At 48.2% G+C, this 22951-nt stretch overlaps 1 protein-coding gene across 1 annotated transcript in view; it reads left to right on the top strand.

The window, feature by feature from the left end:
* Positions 1–22951, top strand: part of REV3L (REV3 like, DNA directed polymerase zeta catalytic subunit) — a 1615620-nt gene that overhangs the window by 1213603 nt on the left and 379066 nt on the right. Inside the window, exons 18-19 of the mRNA XM_069607775.1 lie at positions 11458–11569; positions 12694–12809. Coding sequence (XP_069463876.1) covers positions 11458–11569; positions 12694–12809 — 228 coding nt within the window. The remainder of the gene's footprint in view (positions 1–11457; positions 11570–12693; positions 12810–22951) is intronic.

Below are 22951 nucleotides of genomic sequence, written 5' to 3'. Positions count from 1 at the left end.
ATCCCCTTTATCACAGACTTTATTGCCCATTTAAGCAGTGGACTCCCTTTCCCAACAATTCCTATTTCCTCCTCTTTGTGACCCATCTTAACCAAATCAGTTTCTGCATTATTCATCCAATCCTTGGTCTTAATCATTTTCTTTTGTGGCATATCTTTAATGAACTTGCCGCTCCTCAACCCAACTACCATTAATTATTATATTATCCTTCGATTTATTCTATTCAAACCAACTCCAGAGGAACCGATCAGCCCCTCAACTAGATGCTGCTTTTGCATATTTTTAGAGAAATGAAAACGAGCCCAACCTCAGCCCTATGGCAGGACACACGTTCCACAGTCACTACATCCCAGGGGTGCAGCTAGACCTCAAAACAGACTCCGGCGGTAGTGATAGAGCAACTACTCCTTCACTGCAGCTAGATCCTGATATTTTTCTGTATTATTGTAATGTTGCCACAGCTAATTTGTTAAGAATACAACATTTCCTATTTAGCAATACACAACCAAATCATTTTAGATTTAAATGTATCTCAGATAAATGCGCGATAGAGAAAAGGCGCTTCCGCCAACTATGCTAACTGGGCTGAAAATTCACAGGTCATAATATGCAGGCAGAAGATAGTACAGTTGTATCGCAGCAAATAGTGTTTAGGAAAAAGAGGTGGCACCACTGGGCACAGCACTAAGGCTGAGGAGCCTTTGTTTTTTTAGAATTTATAATTTTTTTATTTTTGATTTTGTAGATGGATTTAAAGCCACTTTTGTAGATTGACGAATGCAGGCTATGGAAGGTTATGTACACCTCAGATAACTCCTAAGAGGGACCACAGTCCGATGAACACTCCCGCGTATACACAGATGTTCAAGAAGTAGCTACACTTACTTCAAAGATTTGATTTTTCTCCACCTCATATGCCTGCTACTAAATAGATTTATAAGGCAAAGCATGCAGTGGCGTCAGCAGCTACCCTTCGATCGTCGAAGCTACAACTAATTCATTAACAATGAGTTGTGGTTTTACTATACTGACGGAAGAGTCAGTGCTACCCGTGGCAAATAGTCTTAGATGTTCAAGGTCAGTATGGGCCAGTAAATTGTCTGGTCTATTCAGTTTGTGATTCAAGTGCATAAGTAAAGGTTTAAAAAACGATAATGCCTCACATTCAAAAGGCAGGGCAGAATGCAACAACTATGTATTACCAATTTTCTTGAATCGCTCAGCTAACGGTGGTCCAACAGTCCAGCCGTCCACCAAACGCGGAACACACAGGTCGCATACCACGCGCTCTGCGCTAAAAGGTGTGTTTTAAGTTCTGATGCTGACTCTGCCACCCTGTGCTCTTCCTCCTCACAAAGGCAGACCAAAGGAATAAATGCACAACCTGCTGAACGAGTAACACAGAACACACAGGTTGCACACTCTCCCCAACCCAATTTTCACTATATGTGGGAGGGATCAGGAGTCATTTTACAAGTTGATCTCTCTACCTGAAGATCCAAGGCATGTGAGGTCACAGAGATGGCTGGAAGCTGTTGCTGTGACAAGTACAACCATTGCCAACTCCCAGAGGGTGTAGCTCCTCTCTATTTACCAGAAAATGTTGGCACACTGTCTCCCTCCCTTGAACCAGTGGGAACAACTCCTCTTTTTCCTGCACATAGCTGAAGGTGCTCTCCGCTGCTTGTGGGACGTGAGGATATGTTGCTATCCACCATCCAGAGTGGGGACTAATTTGTGATGGGACATCTGTGTCCTTCAGTGCCGAACAGCTTGGAAGGACAACTCTTGAGGGACACTGACCTCAAAGTTCTGTTGCTCTCTACCTGGAAGAGGGAATTTACTGGAACTAAAGTCCCTCACTGAAGTTCACCCTCCCCATCGCCTGCAGAATCTTGGTGGGCCACCAAGACTGCTTCGCCAGTTGGTCGCATACCTGGGGTCCATCTTAAACGTGCTTAGCAGCAGCCTGAGGTCCAGCCTGGAAGAATCCTGAACTGGCGGCCGAATTGCCAACTAGCTAGATCCAGCGGTGTAACTAAGCCACCTCTGCACCTCCTGGACCCCCAACACTGCAACAAACAGTAGAGAGTCATCTCCAATGTCCTGACTTAACTGGAGTCATCTGGAGTTTATTTTCGATGTATTGGTGTTTTCTAATTTGATAAGGCTGATGGTTAATAATTACCCCCACTCACCCAAACGCACCACTCTTTAGCTGGCATACCTGTATTCTTATCTCTGTTGTGGTAGGACCTATATGATGTGTTTTGTGTGTTTAGTTTCATTTACTGTATAGTATTCTTTTAGCTTAATGCATATGTTGTAATAGGTAAGTATCTATACTTATGTTGACAATATATTCCCCGACAACCAATGCGCATGTTAACTGTACTTAACATACTCTTATGTCCCGTCCCCTTTCCTCCATACTGTATGGGCGTCCCTCGCGAGAGACGGGAGACGGAATCTTTTTCACCAGAAAAAATCTTCTTCCCCTTTAAATTTAGAGGCGCGCGGCCTCGGGAGCATGCGCTCACCTGACTGTGCCCATCGGCACCACTCCCTAGTCCCGTTTTCTGTGTCAACGGGAACAGGCCGAATTCACCAGCGCCCCTGATTTTGCCTTCGGCCATGTAATACAATGCGCTCTTCCCTGGATATTCTTCCGTGTTTGTCTTTTTCTTTTCAATTAGGTACTCGGTCCTCCGGCGCACTCTCCTCCACAGCGCATTTCGACTTCAGCGGGCTTCAGCAGGTGTCGCGCCTGTGAGGGGCTCTTCCTTACATCAGACCCCCATGCCCTTTGCCTCCACTTCCTTGGCCCGACCACGGCTGGGAAGGTTGTTCCGAGTGCGATGCACTGACTCCACGGGCACTGAAGAACAGGCTAAATAGATAGAGCTTTTCCAGAAGTCACCTCTGGAGGACGTAAAGGATTTTTTCAAACATCGCTCGAGGCCGAAGGAAAGGCCTCTATTCAGGATCGCACCCCGTAAAGGCGACTCCTTCCAAATAAACACCAGACCGGGAAGAACCTCTTGGGTTCTAGCACCAGCACACGTTTCCGAGGCTAATCCAGCTACTGGCCTCAAAGCCAAGGGGTCTCCGGATCCTTCCAGGTTCACTACTGAGGGACTGCAAGGTTCTTTTACCGGGGTTACTCCAGAGGGGCAACGCCCTAGTACCGGCATCATGTCCGAGGGGGCGCCTTCAGGCAGCACTACCGGCAGCTCTGCCGAGGGCAATACGCCTTCCAGGTCATGGCCTGAGGTGCGGGGATAGGCCTTTTGTTCCAACACCAAGCGTCTTGGACGGGGCTGGTTCCAGAGAGCCAGGCACCACAACTTCGGCACGTGGCACGCAGCTCTACAAAATGGCAGCCACGCCAGACAAAATGGCCGCTCGTCCGATACCCCCGCTTGCGGAGCAGGTGGAAGAAAGAGTCACAAGGTGGGACTGGTGTCAACCAGGTGCGTCTCCTACAGTTTATCCATCATCATCAGCACAGCGCAGGTTTCTCCTGCACCCCAGGCAGAGTGTCCCAGCCCTAGTTGCCCTTAGCCACTCTGTCAATATCACCTGCCACCTCTACAGCCTCCAAAGACAGGTTCTTCGAGAGGTTCCTAGGGCTGATGCGAATTCCCCAGATGGGGGTCATGCTCCCCCAGCTCACCCCACCAGCACCCATAGTCATTCCTCCTATGGCTCCGGTGCCACATGCCCTAGCGTAGCCGCCGCTGGCCCAGCTGGCTCCTCCGATTCCGGCATCCCTGCCTCCCACAGGACAGGTGGTTCCACACCAGCCTCCGCAGCAACCACCGGGTCCGGTCTCCACTCCACAGCGCCCAGCACTCATCCACCAGCTGCAGACTTCCCGAGTACCCTCGTGGACACTGATGAGGAAGAGGACCCTGACGTGCCATCTTCAGCCAGGGCCTTCCACAAACGCCTATAGGTTTGGCAGAGTATTGAGGCCTTCCTCAGCCTGAGGTAGAGCAGCCCGAGGATGGGGTCTTGTCAGAAGTCCTCACCCTACCAAAACGGGGATCCCGATGCAGAAAGATGTAGTTGCCCTGGCCAAGAAGGGGTGGCTGAAGCCGCTCTCGGCCCAGCCTATCAATCGGCGCCTAGACGCCTAGTACAGGCAGATGGAGGGGGACACACTCTTGCTTTTGGCGCATCCTCAACCGCACTCTTCCGTGATAGCTGCGGCGTCACTCTATTCCAAGCCTCAGTTGTCCCCGACGCTGATAGGCAAGGAGGAAAAGGTCTTGGAGGCGTAAGGGAAAACGCTGTACTGCAACGCCGCCTTGCACCTGCGTCAGGCCAAACCAGATGCCATGCTGGCAGCCGCTAACCAAAGGCTCTGGTGGGAAATTGTCGACTTCCTCCCAGAACTTCAGGCACATAGCCAAGCGCGCTTCAAGGTGTGATTAGGAGAATCCAGGCTGGTAGCGCAGGACATAATGGAGTCCACTGTTGCCCACATTGATACATTTACCCGGGCCATCTGCATCGTCGCAGACATGAGAAGGACGGCCTGGCTCCAGGCTACTAAGCTTAATCCTGATGTCCAGGAACGCATATTGGACCGTCCCTTCGAGGGTAGTGACCTCTTCCAATCCACCATGGATGAGGAATTAGATAAAAAGAATAGCTCCCAAACCACAAAGTCTTTATATCTAGTCTTACGAAGACCATGCCCAAGGCCTACACCCAGTCACAGCAACGCTCCGACAAGGGGCCGGCGTTTGGCAGGTTCCGAAGGCTTCCAAGAGCGGAGGTCCAGACAACCTGACTGTTCTCTGAGTCAGCATCGTAGGAAACAACAAAGGGGGGGTGGGGGAGGGCAAGGGTTTTTTCCAATCCCCCTCCATCGCAACAGCCTCAGAGGGAAAGAAGGCATGACACGCCCCTTTGGGCCCACGTGTCTCCGGTGCGGGGCAGGCTTGCCTTTCACGTGCAATTTTGGTGCCAACATTTTTCAGACCCCTGGATCCTCTCGGTAGTCTCCACGGGATACCGCCTACCGGTACCTTCCTCTCCTCCTCCCCCCCGCTTCCCCGACAGATTGGGACAACTCCTCTGCTGGCAGAGATCTGGTCGCTCATTGAGAGCCAGGCAGTGGAACAAGTCCCAGCCTCCCAGTGAGGATTGGGCTTCTATCCCAGGATTTATTCTTACGTCCCGTCCCCTTTCCTCTATACTGCATGGGCATCCCTTCCAAGGGACAGGAGATGGAACCTTTTTCACCAGAAAAAAAACCTTTGTACCCTTTAAATTTAGAGGCGTGCGGGGGTCGGCGCTGGGAGCATGCGCTGGCCTGACTCCGCCCTCCGTCACCACACCTCAGTCCCCTTTTCCACGTCGACGGGAACGCGCTGAATTTACCAGCGCTCCTGGGTTTGGCTTTGGCCATGTAATTCCAAGCGCGGATACTTCTACTCTTTTCTTCTCTTTTTATCTTTTTTTGTCTTTCGTCTTATTTAGGTACTCGGTCCTCAGGTGTCACGCTCTTCTCCGGCATATGTCGACTTCCACAGGGTTCAGCTGGTGTCCATCCTGCAACGGGCTCTTCCCAACTTCAGACCCCCACGCCCTCTGCCTACATTGCCTTGGCCCAGACCACGGTTGGCAAGCTTGTACAGCGTGTGGCGTGCTGTCATCCAAATCGCTGAAGAACAGACTAGCCAGGTGGAGGGATCTCTTCCAGAAGTCGCCTCCAGAGAACCTCAAGAACTTTGTGAAACACCGAGCCAGGCCCAGGGTAGGGCCGCTATTTTCCATTGCACACCGCAAAGGAGACTCCTTCCCAAGGACTTACCCGCGCGGGAGGGACCGTTCAGGTCCTTCTACTAGCCAGTGCACCGAGGCTGCTGCAGCTACCTGCCTTGGGGCCGAGGGATCCTTGGATCCTCCCGGTGGCAGTGTTGAGGGACCAGAAGGTTCTTGTTCCGGATTGTCATCCGAGGGGCTCCACTCTTTTACCGACAATATGGCCAAGGGGCTACGCCCTAGTACCGGCAATATATCCGAGGGGGCACCTAAACGCAGCTCTACCGACCCCCCCCTCCCCAGGTCGAGGGTGTCACACCTACTGGGACTAGGCTCGAGGAGCAGGGTAGGCCTCCTGATCACATCGCAGGCACGTGGCAGGCAGCTCGACAAGATGGCTGCCGCCCCAGACGGAGGCACTCGTCCAACGCCATTCCAGGAGTTCAGCAAAGAACGAGTGTCAAGATGGGACTGGCCTCAACCAGGTACGTGGCCTACAGCCTATCCCTCTTATGCACAGGGCAGTTTCCCACTGCTTCCATACAGGCAAGGTATGCAGCGGCTCAAGCGGGTTATCCCGTCAGTACCACCTCTCCGGCCAGTAATGAGGGGTTCTTCGAGAGGTTCCTCAGGCTCATTAAGTCACCTCTGATGGGGGGTTATCCTCAAGGACGCCATCAGCGAGGTCCTCCCTACGATGCTACCGGCACCACAAGCTCCTCTGCTGGCACCCCAGGCACAGCCGCTGCCACTGGCCCCCCAGCCGATTCCTCAGGCGGTTCCGTACCAGCCTCTGCCTTCTTCTCAGCCTCCTGCCGCGGTCACTGTACCCCAGCCTCCAGCTCCAGCTACTCCTCGACCTCCACAGAATCCTCCTGATCCACAGGATACGGATGAAGAAGAGAATCCGGACACGCCATCCTCAGCCAGGGCCTTCCACAAACGTCTTGCAGGGCTGGCAGAGTACCTGGGCCTACCCCAACCCAAGGCTGATCAGCCGGCATAAGGGGTTCTGGCTGAAGTCCTCACGCAATGCTCCTCTGCCAAAAAAGGGATTCCACTGCAAACCGTTGTAGCCTCCCTGGCCAAGAAGGGTTGGCTCAATCCGCACTCGGTCCAGCAAGTCAATCGACACATGGACGCCAATTACAGGCAGATGGAGGGGGAAACACTCTTGCTATCGGCCCATCCTCAGCCGCATCCTTGGTGATCGCTGCGGCATCACTATACTCCAAGCCTCAGTCGTCATCAACCTCCATAGCAGCGACGCTACTAGGCAAGGAGGAGAAGATCTTGGAGGCGTACGGGAAGAAACTGTATTCCAATGCGTCCTTGCATCTTCGTCAGGCCGAAGCCATGCTGGCTGCCGCTAGCCAAAGATTATGGTGGGAAATTGCGGACTTCCTCCCGGAACTCCCTACGCAGAGCCAATCACATTTCAAGGCAGGGCTGTCTGAGACCAAGCTGGTGGTGCAGTACCTCATGGAATCCACCATGGCCTATATTGACACCACTGGCCGTGCCATCTGTACATGAGGACAGCCTGGCTCCAGGCGCAACAAAATTCAACCCGGACGTCCAGGAACGCATATTAGATCTACCGTTCGATGGGGGGAGGGGGCCTCTTCCACTCCACCACGGACGAAGAGCTGGACAAGAAGGAAAAACAGCTCACAAATGGCCAAGTCTTTATCCATCTTGACAAAGACCACGCCCAAGTCAAACACCCAGTCATAGCAGCGCTCTGACAGGGGGCGTACGTATGGAGGGTTCTGCGACTTCCAGGAGCGGAGATCCAGGCAGCCAGCCTGCTCTCTGTCTCAGAACTGGTGCAAGTGACAAAAGGGGGAGAGGGGTGAGGGCTTTTTCTAGCCCCCCCCTCCTCCTCCGCAACAGCCTCCGAGGGAGAGCAGGCATGACACGCCCATTGGTGTCCACATGTCTCCAGTGGGGGGCAGGCTTGCTCTCCATGCAGATTTCTGGTGCCAGAATTTCGTGGACCCCTGGATCCTCTCCGTAGTATCCACGGGGGTACCGCCTACCCATCTCAGCCTCTCCTCCCTCCTCCCCTCCACTCCCTCAAGTTGGGGCAGCAACTCTTCTGGCAGAGATCTGGTCGTTCGTAGAGATCCAGGCAGTGGAGGAAGTCCCTGCCTCCCAGCAAGGCTTGGGCTTTTACTCCAGGATTTTCGCCATTCAGAAGAACAACCAGGCGGGCCTGAGTTGTGCTGGACCTTTCCACCCTCAACCTCTCCTTACCTACAAAAATTCAGGATGGTTACACCAGCTTTTATAGCGGAGACATTGTGCAAGGGAGACTGGATGTGCTCCCTGGATCTGGAGGACGCGTACCTACACGTCCCAATCTGGCAGCCCCATAGTTCTTTCCTGCGGTTCAGGATCATGGGCTACCATTTTCAATACAAGGTCCTTCCTTTTGGCCTCGGCTCGGCCCCCAGGGTCTTTACCAGGCTAATGACTACGATGGCTGCCCTCTTAAGAGAGCAGGGCCTCCACATCTATCCATACCTCAATGACTGGCTCGTCAGGGCTACATCCCCAGAAGCGGTTCACCACTCTTCCCATGCCCTTATGAACACACAGCACAATCTGAGCTTCTCGCTCAATCTAAAGAAGTCGCAGCTGCAGCCTACGCAAACTGACATTCTTCAACCTCATCTGGGACACGTGCTCCAAGAAGGTATTTCCATCGGAGGACAAGATCTCGGCTATCAAGAGGGCCACCACCCACTTCCTCAGCAGAGAAGTGACCTCGCCTTGGTGGTACCAGCATCTCCTGGGTCTCTTGGGGGCGGTCTTATTAGCCGTTCCACACAAGAGTTTGAGGATGAGGAGGATTCAGCTGGACTTCGCGGCCTCATGGAACCAGGAGCACGGCTCCCAATCCGAGATGATCAACGTTCCTCCATCTCCACCCGGACATAACATGGCGGTCCAGGAACTGCAACCTATGGACGGGCAAGCCCTTTCAGCCGCCCACCCCGCAGGCCACCATCACCACAGTCTCCTCGCTCGAGGGTTGGGGAGACACCCTGGACGATCTCTCGGTCCACGGCACCTGGACTCGACAGGAGCAGGAATACCACATCAATTGTTTAGAGCTGAACGCCATCTGGCTAGCGCTCGGAGCATTCCTACCACTTCTCAGGGGAAAGGTTGTCCTCATCCAGACAGACAACTCGACCAGCATGTACTACGTCAACAAGCAGGGAGGCACCAGAACCCCCTCCTCCTCCTCCTCCCCCCCCCCCCGTCTGTGCAGATTGGCAATCAGCATGTGGGAGTGGGCCCTGGAAAACATCTACCTCACGGCAGTCCACCTCCAGGGGGAATCCAACCTGGAGGCGGACAGGCTCAGCAGGTTGGGAGCTGACAATTACGAGTGGCAGCTAAGCGACCTCGTTATTCAGGAGATCTTCAGCAGGTGGGGTACTCCCCAGGTGGTTCTCTTTGCCACCTGGCACAATAAGAAGTGCCCTCAGTCCGTCTCCTGGCAGGGTCAGGGTCCTGGCTCCCTGGGCGACGCATTTCGGCTGCAGTGGAACGGCATGAAGGCTTACGCCTTCCCACCCACTCCGCTGATTCACAGGGTGATTTGCAAGATCAAGGAGTCTCGCCAACTCAATATCATTCTAATAGTTCCATGGTGTCCGGCCAGGCCATGGTTTTCGGAGCTGCTCAGCCTCTCGGAGATGCCCCCGATTCATCTCCCGACGGGCCCAGCACATCTTCTGGCGCTGCAGGTGGGCAGGGTCATCCATCCCGCGCCTCAGAAACTAGCCCTCACAGCGTGGTGCCTGAGCAGGTAACGCTGCAGCACTCCAGCCTCTCCCAGGCTAGTCTGGAAATCAAGGCTACCAGGGCCCAGTATAAAGGTAAATGGACCAGGTTCTGCCACTGGGCAGACTCCAAAGAAATCGACCCCTTGGCATGTACTGTGGACAACGTGCTCTCCTTCTTGGCGCACCTCGCACACTCCGGTGTGCAGGTGGACACCTGCCGTATATACCTCACAGCCATCGGGGCGTACAGGAACTCGGAGGAGGGGATTTTCTCCTCCTCCAATCCTATCGTCAAGAAAAATTTGACAGGGCTTGCAAGGTTCTACCCGCCCATCAAGAGGCTGCACTCCGTGTGGGACCTTAATATAGTTTTCGGCGCACTCGTGCACAAACCGTTTGAGCCAATGGCATCCGCGGACATCAGGACAGCCTTACTAGTCGGCCTCACCTCGGCTCGTAGAGTCGGCGAAATCCAGGCGCTGGTCACTTTGGAGCCATGTACTACTTTTCAAAGGGACAAGGTAGTCCTGCAGACACACCCAGCATTTCTGCCCAAGTTGCCGTCTGCTTTCCACTTGAACGAGGAAATGGTCCTTCCTACATTCTTTGCCGATCCCAAGGAGGAAGCACACGGAGTGCTGCACTGCCTGGATGTCAGGCGTGCCCTGAAATTCTAGTTGGACAGGACCAAGGGCTTCCGCAAGTCGGACACCCTGTTTGTCAATTTCAGAGGCTTAAGACCAGGCTATCTGTGCTCCAAGGCCTCCATATCCCGCTGGATGGTCTCGGCCATCAAAGAAGTGTACGAGGGCCAGCACAGGCCACTTCTGGCCAACATGCATGCCCACACAGTCAGGGCCAAGGCAACGGCCATCGCTTTCCAGCGCCATGTCCCCTGGCAAGTCATAAGCAAGGCGGCCACTTGGGCCATTCCCTCAGCTTTCTGCAAGAATTACTGTTTGGATGCCGGCTCTAGATCTGATGCGGCTTTCGGACAGGCGGTTCTCGGGAACCTATTTTCTTAATGAGGGTCTCCTCTCCACCCTGGGTCTACATTCAGTTGTAATCGCCCATGTAGTATGGAGGAAAGGGGACGGGACGTAAGAGTAATTATAAGTTACTCACCGTAGTGACTAATGTACTCTTAGTACCCTTTCCTCCATACGTCCCACCATCCGCCCCCTCCTTTAAAATACTGGTGTCATTAGGCAGTGCTGGTCATTGTCTACGCGTCAATGGGGACTGGGGAGTGGCGGTGAAATTTAAAGGGGAACATTTCTGGTGAAAAAGGTTCCGTCTCCCATCCCTCGCGAGGGGCGCCCATACAGTATGGAGGAAAGGGGACAATGGACTAAGAGTACATTAGTCACTACGGTGAGTAACTAGTAATTCAGTCCCCTATATCTCTTTAGTCAAAGTCTCTTGCTGCTCAGCCATTGTACTAGTGAGAGGGTGGCTAGATTGTGTGATCCTTGCACGTCCTCCAAGGATTGGCCTTTCAGAACCCTGCACCAGTAGTGGTTCTAAAAACACTCCTAACAAACCTAACAAGGACATCCAGTCCAAGTGCCTTTGGAAACTCCTGGCAATGTAGTAGATACTCATGTCTGATATATGGAAGAAATAGCTTTGGGCTGCCTGTTGCAGGATGTCTAATTTATAGGCATTTATAGGCATTCATAAAATGCATGTTCAATCTCAAATGGATTACAATGTAAATCTATATAAAATAAAAGCTCTCCACCTATTAACTTCTGTTCTCCAATAAAGTGGTGCTTATTTCATACATCTTGTGATTAAATATTATTTTCACAAGCTGTTTTATTATGCTTTTAAGTCATGCTCTGATCTTGTTTCCATCCTTTATGCTTTCTAGGTAGCAGAGACAAAGCCCCACTACTTGTTCGATCTGGCTTTGCAGGGCTGGAAGTTACCTATTCTTCAGATGAGCAGCAGCTCTTTCAAGAACTTGTCAAACTTGTGAGAAGGTACTTTTCCATTTATGTACTTTCTCATTTTAGACGTGCTTGGGTGTGCACGTTTTTGTGTATTTTACATGGCATTGGGCTTGTTGGTGCATTTATTTCACTTATGTAAGCCCTTTAGTGACATTTGCAGAAGTGCAATATAGGCTGCACCTCTTCAGGCACATTAATTTACAATGTCTGGTTCCAGTTTGGGATTCCAGCGAGACACTTTGTTGATTTTTTTTTTTTTTTTTTTAAACAAATAGAGCACATGGCAATTGTGTGACTTCATATATATTTCACTGCTGAGGGTAGGGTAGCATGCAAGATTCACATGTAACTGCTCATTTGTAAGCTCTTGCTTGTAAGTATATCTAGAATCTTGGAAGCAAGAGTCTGTATAATCAGCTTTTCAACTGACTAACTTTGTAAAACTTTTCCAGTGTTCAAGAAGTAATTAATTCAAGCCCTTTATTTGATGGTGCTTGTACATTTTAAATGTAATGACCTTTGAGTGTTTTGGGACCAAAGGTTTTCTTCATACATTCATATAGCCTTTGCTTGAACATGAACCTTCATCCAGGCCATCATCGGTGTGAAATGAGGGACCACACAAAGAGCATACTAATTGTATTAAGTTTCACTTTATTTTATAAGTGCAGTTAGGCTTAAGACAACTGCAGCTATTTGAATAAATTGAGTCCAACATATTAAACTAAACATTTTCAAGTGAATCGTTTACGTGTTTATCAACATCCTTATATAACGGCAAACTTCTACAATAGTGTATGGATACAAATATTGTAATCGGGAAAATCTTTAAATCTGGTTGGGTGTTTAATTTCGAGAACCAGTTGGATACATGGTTAGCATAATTAAAATGGCTTGCATACATTGGTGAAAATATTTGGTTTCTCGGAGGATAAAAATGTTAAATTACCTGGTTGCTCAATTATTTCTGTATTTTTAAGTTCAATTAATTAAGATTCTGAAGAAAAAACTGAGTTGTATGCTTTTCCTATTTTAGCATTTGGTGAAACCTTTTTCCTTTCTTCCTTTAAGGATATATTGACCATCTAAGGTATCACCATGCCATAGAATTAATTTACATAGACAATATGTTAAATATTTTCTTTCTCCTACAGGTACGACCCAGACATTTTATTGGGCTATGAAGTGCAAATGCATTCATGGGGCTACCTTTTCCAAAGAGCTGCTGCTTTGAATATGGATCTCTGCCAAATGATATCTCGTGTTCCAGGTAGGTTATAATGAATCGCAGAGGTAAATGCTTGGTTCTTCACTGCTACTATTCTACTTGACTTGATTCCTTTTGAAAGTTCTCCCCATATGGACCGAGTGGAACACAATGGTAAAGTAAATTAAGCTTTAACTAGTGTTATTCTGGCATCTATTGGGCACCATTCAACTATAGTAGCCACAAACTCAACCAGTCCCTCAAACAGTTCCTTTCTCTACTTTTGGGTGCTTTTATTTTTTCAGTTGCCAAGCTTTTTTAAACCTCACTGTTTTGTGCTTTTTGTATACACGCTGCCACTACTGCTGTGTTTTCTGCTGTAATGTTGGCTTTATGTGACTCCTTTTTGATAATGTTGAGTATCTGTCTTGTGCCCATTGTTAAGGGCTTTTTCTTTTATTATTATTTGGAAATGTATTGAGCTTGTGCCTAATTTCGGGAAGTAAAGAAGTGCTTTACAACTCATATGTGGAAGTACACAGCAAGGGAATCGTATCGTAAAGGATCAATACAAGGGATTGGGGAGCTAACAAAGGGGAAGGCGGAAAGGGGCAATTTGGCAACAAGGGTTCTACAAGCAACCAGGGCATGAAGGGGGTGGGGTGGGGAGGGCAGTCTGAATATGTCCTTTCTTCTAGTAGATTCTAATCCTCCAGAGAAACTTAGATTCTCAGCGAGATAGATTGTGGACTTAAGGCCGACGGTCTTGCAGAGGGTGAAGCAGGATTTGAAGGTGTTATGTGGTTGCAGTGGGAGTCAGTGCAGTTCCATGAGGGTCAGAGGGAAGTGGTCATATTTGGGAAGACCTTTGATTCATGCTGCAGCATGCAGGACACAGCTCACTGATGCCATGATAGTCGCTGGAAGGCCTTCTAGGAGGGCATTGCCACCATGCAGGTGGCAGAGCACCAGGGCCTGGACAATAGATCTGAAGTGATTTCATGGGAGGAAGAGCTTGATTTTTCACAGGAGAGAAAGTTGGTATCATGAAGCAAGACACAAGCAACAGTTTTGAACCTTTATGCAGAGGATCTTCAGGACGACTGCCTCTGTCTTTATCCTGCCCACGATATTGGCGACAGTTCCATCTGCCAATCATTCTCCAACAAATGCTTCAAGACAAGTTGCCAGAGCTTGGTGATTTGGTTAGACGATGGTGCTGGAGTCTCCGTTATGGTCTCTGCCCGTAGCCATGCTCCCTTTAGGCAGAGCAGACCCCTATGGTGTACTTCCTTGTACAAAAGGTCAAAATCCCACAATGACTCTTCCCGTGGGAAAAGAGCTAAAAAGAGACATGCAATCCAAGCTAGTCTGCCACCTCATCGGTAATGTTCTGATCTTGATGGTCGTGCAGATTATTGAACCTCCGTCCCCAAGTACCGCACAGACAGAAAGGATACACTGTCTGTGCAATCTTTGAGGCCACAGGTGTGTTGAGCCGTCAATCAGGAAGCAGGAACGCCGGAAGGACCCCTGACCGCTCCAAGGCAATAGTTAATGGTTAAACAGGAGCAGTGCAATTGATACGGGTAATGGGTAACAATCATTATTAACAAGGCTTACCCAGGAGTGTTGCAAGTAGGGTCTTAAATGTGCTAAGAGCCACAGAATGTTGGTGGTGGTGAAATAGGCGTTCTGCACGGCTCGAAGATGGGACACACCTGGGTCTGATGTAGATGGACCAGCAAGGCAAGAAGTTCAAAACCAAGTTCCAAGATTCTAGATTCAGAGAGGATAATCCAAAGGCAGTCCAAGAGAGTTCCAAGGTCAAGGTGCCGGGGAAACAAGGTGGAATCCAAGAAACAGAAATCCGAGGGGCCGGCAAGACAAATCCGAAGAACAGTCCGAGGTCGCAAAATCCGTGATCAGAAACAGGTAAACCAAAGCGCTACACAATCCTCAAGAGATCAGCTGTGAAGCGCTGTACCCACGTTGCCAAGATGCTTTTAAACTGATTAAGTAACCATGTGATGTGTCTCACTGACGTGTGAGACGTGACGTGGTCACGAGACGCTGGATGTTCGTTGCCGTAGGAGTCTCCGTGGGCGTGACCAGCCGTGAGCGCGCCTCCATGGTAACTGCCAGCAAAACAAAGGGCGGTAGACGCCGGGGCTACAGGCTTGTGTCCTCCTACGCCAGGCAAACTGCTGGTTCTTTCTATGTGCAGGGACTGCTCTTGTTGTTAGGTGTGGTGTGGGGCTTGTGGTTGTGTGATTCGTAATGGGGCGAGCAACGGGAGACGTGACAGGTAACATCGTCCACGCTCCCGTCAGTGCCGGCATTATGAGCAAAGTCTGTTTCTTCTTCAGCAAAATGCTTCTACTTTGCACTCGTCTTCAGCAAAGAAGCACTCGTCAGCACCTTCTGCTGGCCCGTCGATGACTTGATCTACAACCCAGTCAATAATTCATAAGCAGGGCAACTCTTCGATCCCCTCTTACAGTCCTGTTGATGCCTATTCAGATGACTACTTTGTCATCCGCTCCGTCGACACTTCACCGGATTCCATCTTCCTCTGTGACGACTACGACTCTGCGCTTTCAGCCTTGCCAATGTCTACGTGTATGCTTTTTTTATACTAGCGCCAGATGTCCCCCCTGCTGTGCGGGGGCCTACTATGGTCCCTCTTGAAGTGCTAGGCAGACTTCTCAGAAATGTGCTAATTCCTCTCTACCTTAGAGACGCCCAGCTTTTTTGCTGGACTTTAGTTAGGACTTTTCATTTCTATCCTGGAGAGAGTGGGACCTTTTTCCCACTATCTCATGTGTTTTTCTGTGGTGTTTCTTTTGACTTTGAAGTCTGACAAACTCCATAGGCATCATCTTTGCATTGTGACACACAGCACCTTCAGTGCAGTGGTATAGGATAGTCTCTGTGATTTCCCAAAGGTTTAAATACCTTCTTTTGGTGAAACTACTGTTTCCAAGAGCAGTGAAGTGAAATTGACTTTACTTAAGTTTTGTAACTTTCTAGACCCAGCACACACTATCTTACCATAGAGTGCTGGAGGGGGTTACTCAGTATCCCCTTTGTCTAGTTTCTCATGTAACATTTTTATGTTAACCTTTCTACAATTAATGGATAGTGGCAGTGGTTTACTTTTTTACTACCATTGCGTGTTTTTACTGCGGGCTGCATTCGCAGCTGCAGTAAGGCACCCATGGGTGCCCATTATGCCAAAATGGGCCCAGTTTTTTCTCGCCATTTCTTGTCAGACCGGTCCTTCTTGAGATTTACTCTGCGTGCCGAACCAGGTTTGGTCCCTTTGTTTGTTTTGTCTTTGGCGGGATTAATGAGTGAAGCCTGCCGCTGGCTCCAGCATGTCTGGCAGGGGCAGGAAGTGAGGGAGGTGCCAGAAACTCCCTGTGCTTAATCCCTTGATGCCAGGAATGCACCCAAAGGTGATTAGCCGGCTGGCTGTCCTGCAAGGACAGCCACCTTGCTGTGGGATTGACAGCTAGGCTGGAATGAATGGGAGAAACCTGCATAAAAGGTGAGGCTTTTGGCTTGGAAGGCAGTCGCCCACTGGACGAAGGAATCCGAAGAAGAACTTGGAAGAGATGCCTGCTGCACCTCCTAGACTGTTGGTTTGACTGGTGAAGCCCTGCTGCTGTGCTGAAGCTCCGAATTCATTTCGACTAGAAAAGCCCTGCAAGGACGACTTCTCCCCTTGAGTTGGTGGGACCTATCCACTCCAAAGAGAATTTGTTTGGACATCCTCTCTGAGCTGGCTGTACCTCTGCTGCTGCTGGAACCGAAGTGCCAGGGAGAGGAACACCAAATCGAGTGGATCGCTTTTAAGTCGGACCCGAGCACCAGGAAGATCCTCCAGACTTACCTGAAGCAGGACTGATCAAGCCTGAGCGACCTCAACAGAGTGCTGGACCCCAAATGTGAGGAAAGTCTGAAGTGGTATCCGAGAACTGCAGTGTTGCTATTTACTGTCAGACGCAAGGAGCTGAAACCGGGAAGTGCCGCTGAATTGAAGTTTGTCCATTGCTGCTGCTGACCTTCCCATTGCAGAGCAGGAGTCCCCAGATGTCCTCCCTCTTGTCAGCACGACTGAGGTCCAGGAACACAAGGATCTGTAGTGCTGTTCAGGAACAGAAGCCAGCTGGAACCATTTCTTCTAACCAAAGGTATTGTAAAGTCCAAGAGAACTTACCTCTTGTTGTGTAGCCTTACTTGTTCTCAGTTGAGACCTGTCTTGCTTGCCCTTGCAGAGTTGCTAACAGCTTTGCCCCTCACAAGCCTCCCAGCTTGTGGCCCTTCAAGTGAATCTTATTTCAACAAATCTTTCTAAAAACATTGTGCAATACTTTTACTTACCTGCCAAGAAGATCTTCAGCTCCCCTAGACTTTGTTCAACTTACGTTGACTGTCTTGGCTCCCTGAGAGACTTCTTACCTTTGAAAGGGTTAAATTTGCTTGACATTGGAAGGTTCAAAAAGTACTTACCTGTTTATGAATTATTTGTTAACCTTCGTTTTATTCCCATATCTAACCTTTGCACGAAACTCAGTATTGCTCTAATTGTACCAGTGATAAACCAGTGTCCACAGTGCCCTAGCTATTTAAATCACCTGAGGGTGTAATAAGTGTCTGTGTGCCATCCCCAATGGGTATCTGATTATCTGTTTTAGAGAAACTAAGGGTGTGTTTTGAAGTGTATTATAAATTGTTACGCGTTTTGCTCTCATCTGAAGAAGTCTTATATAACTGACTTAAATAAATAATTGTTTAATCAAGAAACCTTGAGTGTAATCACTGTGAAACTGTGTTACAACCGTACTGATCACATTGACCCCTCTTGAGATAGGCCTGGCTGCTCAGCCACACTACCAACCTGTGTAGTACAGACCTATACCAAAGGTTGGGTTCCTATTGCCAGGAGGTCAAGATGGCTGTGGTCTTCCAAAGGATACTGCACCCAATCTTGCCTGAAGACATGTTGCAATCTGTCAATGAGGTGGTTTTGGAAGGTCAGGAAACTGTTTGTTTACAACAATACTTACGCAGATGCACCAACAATTATTTCAAATGGATTGTGTCTTCCCACGTATTACTCATTTTATTATAATTCTCTCCAGCTTCAGAATTTTTTTTTCAACAGGGGTCGTTGTGTGCTATTGCGTCGATGTCCCTTGAGGGCCTCCGTTCAACTGTAGATGTCATAATCAGTATATGTAGCGCATGCAGCACCCGTTGGCTTCAGTTCTGTTTTTCCAAGCTAACGCTTTAAGAGAATTATGTGAACTTCGAAAGTTATTTTCGGTTTGAAAATGTCTTCCCCCCCCCCGTCGACTCCATCAACGCCTAAGACGGGCTTCAAGAAGTGCCAAGACTGTGGATCGAAGATGTCAATCACCAACCCCCACCACATATGTCTGTGGTGTCTTGGTACCGGTCACCGTACCTCTGACTGTGGCTCCTGTCAGGCGATGAACGAAAAGGCTCTCCGGGAGCGTAAAGGTAAATTGGCGGTGGGGAGGTTGTCTTCGAAATCTCCTTCGAACAGTTCAAAGAGAAAGACCAATGAGTCGCGGGATTCTTCTCGATGTAAAAAATCGAAACGGTCTCGATCGAGAAGTCAATCCCGCCATTCTTTGTCTTCTTCGAAGAAAGCCAAGTAATGGCATCATAGGTCACCTTCGACCTCTAGTGATTCCTCGGCTGAGGTAATCAAGTGTCCAACTAGATTGCATTTCCCAGCAAAGTGGGATCCGTTTCGTATGAAATGCACAAAATGTTCGAGAATGCGGGCTCAACCCCCCCCCAAAGGACAAGCAGAAAGCCCATGCTCGCGTCGATCTGCAAAAAGGCAACAAAGGGAAGTCGAAGACAAAATCTTCTAAACCGATCCTTAAGCCGGTTCTGCATCGAGAAAACTCTTGATCTGACGAGAAATCGTCGAGGGATTCGAGTCAGGAACCCAGCCCATCAAGGGTTTGTCGAAGAAACATAAGAACTTGTCAACGCCTTTGCTGACACCGTCAGTGTCAGAGCCATCGACACCAGTATCGAAGTAGACACTGACAAAGGCGATCCCGACTTCGAAGTCCTTGTCGATGATTACTTCTAAATTGTCGAAGCCAGTGGTAGTCCAGGAAAAGGTTTTCAAACCTTTGCCTAAAAAATACTTTCTTTATCAGCCATTTATAAAGATGAACAACCTTCAGATGATAACACACCACCATTTGGGTTACAATTTGGAACCCCTACTGTGCCAGATGAACTTGTCTCTGATGCGTCTAGATTAAAGGACGTATATGACAACCTTCAGTCAGCCAGTGGGTTAGATACCTCTCCAGAGTTCGTATTTGGCAAACCAGAGCCTACTGTACATGCTGACTCCTCATATAGGAGACTAAGGAGCAATGTTCCCTCGAAGCTGTGCACATGTGCGCTTGCCCTGCTTCCCTCTGGGTGCTGCTCAGAAGATTTTTAGCTGCGCACACAGACAATTCTCCCCTATTCAAAAAGATTTAATAAGGCACAAGCCACAGCAATTACCTGAAATGTTCTCTCTAGTTAAAAACTAATATGGAAAAACTGCCTCCATGAACAGAAGAATCTAACCAAGATTTGCCTGCACACATTAACCACACATTTTCCTTCCCCACCATGACTCCTAAACCAGACTCTACCACACTTCCACCTTATGACTAACTTCTGCCAGAGAGTACATTAAGATACTACCGGACAACCTTGGCTCGTCCACACTTTGCTCTGCGAAAGGTTAGCAGACGTTTAACTACATCCACTTGTTTTATATTTGGTGTAACATGAATAACGTTCATGCACCAGAATTTGAGTTACTCATTGTGCTTTACCAAAAGCGTCGCCCACACTATATAATGTAACTACCAGCTCAAATATCGGATACTGGCTATAAGCAAGCAGGCTACTTGGATGTGTAACCAAATCCCATACTTCCTCTACTATGTACAAATGTCATGCAAGTGCTTTGAAGCTGCCCACTTGTAAGTTAACGGATTATAAAACTCAATTATGAATTTGCACTCTAAAGATTTGGAAAAGACAAATGTGATGTTCAGTGTCTCCTACTTTAGCATTACTAAAATGACCCTATAAGTAGAGAGCATCATTGCAATATCATTTACTTAGCCAACAAGGGATAATGGGTATGGACTATGCGTGGGATTACTCGTCCATAGTATCAGCGCACCGGATATTCAGACGGGTGAATGCTTTTCGCACAATCTGCATCATTTCCAAGTGTTCAGAGTTCCTTTGGGCATAGACCGTCACACATTATATGGTAACTCGCTTCTATAAAAAAACAATTTCACTGAGCACTTGTGTAATCCTACACAATGATATAAGGGTGGGGTAATCTTGCAAACAATCTTGTATGTAAAAGAATGGTGTACATGCAGCGTCATGACATTCTTAAAATGCACATCATATAGTGAGGCATTTAAATATGTCTTGCTTGCAAAGTATTGTGGGTCTGCATATATCCCAGTGAGTGTTTACTGCTACAATTCCTCACTTTTTACATTGCTCTATCAACTAGTATTGGAGGCAAGCACAGTGGAAGGGCATGGGTGGAAGCATCACTCCTTGCTGGTGATGAACAAAGCAGCACATTTCAAAGACCAAGTCAGATGTTTCGGCAGTACACTGAAGGAAATGTGTTGCGTGCTTGCTAAAGGATAGGAAATTCTAGTACCCATCTAGACAACTGCACTTTCTTTTTCTTTCTATGCTCAACTCCGGAGGGCTTTTCAATATAACCATGTGTTCTGTGTGTGCAGTCTCTAGCATCTCCATGCATCTTATTTAACTGATCACAAAGAATTACAGAAGAGGGATCCATAGTTATAGAAGAAGGCACTAAATCATTTGTATCTCTGATTAATTGATGCAATTAACTTAAACAGCACATATGTGTGATTTGCTTCAACAGGACTCCATAATAAACCACAGTAAGGCTCTTGTTTAATTTTATCTAGGCTGTGGTGCGGAAGGCTGGGTAAAACTATACACTTTATTATGTGCCCTGTCATTTCACTCCCTATGTCAGGGGTACAAGCAGGGCACTAATCAGAATTTGCTCCCTACTTGGAGTCAAATGATTTTTCAGGGAGTAAAAAAGTTATTAGCTTTGGCAATAAGGGTACTTTCTGCTTATTAAAAGATGTTCTTTCCCCATAAAATTCCTTTTGAGATCGGGCATTAATATTAGAGTTCCTTCCTTCCTATGCCACTGCTCTACTGGTCACTAATTCGAAAATATATTAGTGGAGCGTTGTGGGTTGAAGCAATGATATGTTCATTGTTTCTCGTTTTTGTTAGACACATTTTCCTTTTTTAGGGAGTCAAAATGCATGGTGAATATGTCTCTTAGCTTTAAGGCTGGTGTTATCTCTACCCACAGGAGAATGTAATGTGGATAGTACTCAGAGGCACAGGAATTTTGGATGTTCATATTCTAAGGTGCCCTTTATTCTGATGCAATTATCACCCTTACACAAATTATTAGAAGCATGTTCGCCTGGCCCTTGAATTACTTCATTAAAGTGGCACTTGAACTCTTTTCAGCATATTTTTGACACATTGCTTCTTAATTGCCATTAAACCATCAGCAAATGTATTCTGTGAGAGTTTCTTGACAGCCACATCAGTTATGACAAGAGATATTCGAGGGCCACAAACGCCATGGACGCCATTCGCAGCTGTAACAGGCTGACAAGCCAGCCTGTTCAAGGAGTGGAACCCACCTACCCCAACCCACCGCCAAGAGCCAACCTACCTAACGGTCAATGAACAATGACGCACCAGCCTTGATAAAGACCCCTTGGGTCAAAACACATGTCGGCTGACCACGAGATTATTGCATCAAGAATAAAATTCCCTTTTTTGGAAAAATCAGAATACAATGAAACATTTCTTATGAATAAATATTGTTTGCGCAAGATATCTGGGAACACAACTAAGAGATATTTGTGTTTTGTAATACAAATGACTGATTTTCCAGTGGCATAAAACATACAGGGCCTCATTAAGACTTGAGGCGGCATCCCGGCGTAAATCTGCCAAAATACCGCCCAAACAAATTATTGTTACCACCACTTGGTCTGGAGGAATTTCCACCTTATTACAACTGGTGGTGGTAGTGTAATTCCCCATTCATATTGAGTCCATTGGACTGAATATGGCTATTTGGTGGAATTACCGCAGCAGAAATTTCGACGATTTCGGCGTTGAGTTGGAGGATCTACCGCCAGGATTTTCCTGGATGCAAATCTTCCACTCCAGTTTGGCATAGTTGTAAAGTTGGCAGCAATGGAGTTACCGCCAACTTTATCACTTACTGCCAAACTCGTATTGAAGCTGACTGTTTTCTCTGCGCAAAAGTATGTTTACAAGGTAGTGTGGCAGATATTGAAGTCTTGGACTTGTTGATGAGTTTTATGTATAATCACATATGACATATTTTATTTTAGCCCATGTGTTTCGAAAAAGTATTGTAAGATTTTTAAAGAATTGCAGTGGCTGGAAAGAGGAAATTCCTTTCCAAACTCTCTTCTGCGACGGTAGCTCACAAAGTGGCTTACCTCATTAGTTGCGCACATGGAAAATAATGTGCGCACAAGTCAACCGGTTCTGAACATAGAGAAAAATAATTAGAGGGAACATTGCTAAGGAGTAAGGTTATAGTGTTTTTAGGCTGGAACAGGCCTACTCCTTTTGAGTAGGATGACATGATGACATTTTGGACCAGGGTCCCCAGAAAGATCCAATCTTGCCATTTCACACTGCATTAAAAAAAAGGGTCTTTACAAATTGTGAGACTCCAGAACTGCAGCTGCAGTGACTACACATTCCGCAGGAAGGCAGATAAGAGTTTGGAAAAGCTGCAGACCTCGAAGGCGGCCGCTAAATCCCTTAGCGTCGCCGTTAGACAGCCTCAACACCCCTACTCTGGCTCATCTTCCTGGAGGGTTAAGTCCTTTCAATTCTACTCCTCAATTAGAAGAGGAAGAGTACAAGCCGGTCAAGTAGGTCAGAGAAGATTCCCTCGTGGTGGACGAGGCAGATGTGCTAAGCCAACCCAAGCAGCTGCAGTTTTACCATCAGCTGCCGCTTCTGTCGCCTCAAAACCACTCTGAGGCCTT

The sequence above is a fragment of the Ambystoma mexicanum genome, chromosome 4q (genome assembly GCF_040938575.1).
Source record: "Ambystoma mexicanum isolate Mex_15411 chromosome 4q, UKY_AmexF1_1, whole genome shotgun sequence".
In the NCBI taxonomy this organism is placed as follows: Eukaryota; Metazoa; Chordata; class Amphibia; order Caudata; family Ambystomatidae; genus Ambystoma; species Ambystoma mexicanum.
This window is presented reverse-complemented; position numbering and strand designations above follow the sequence as displayed.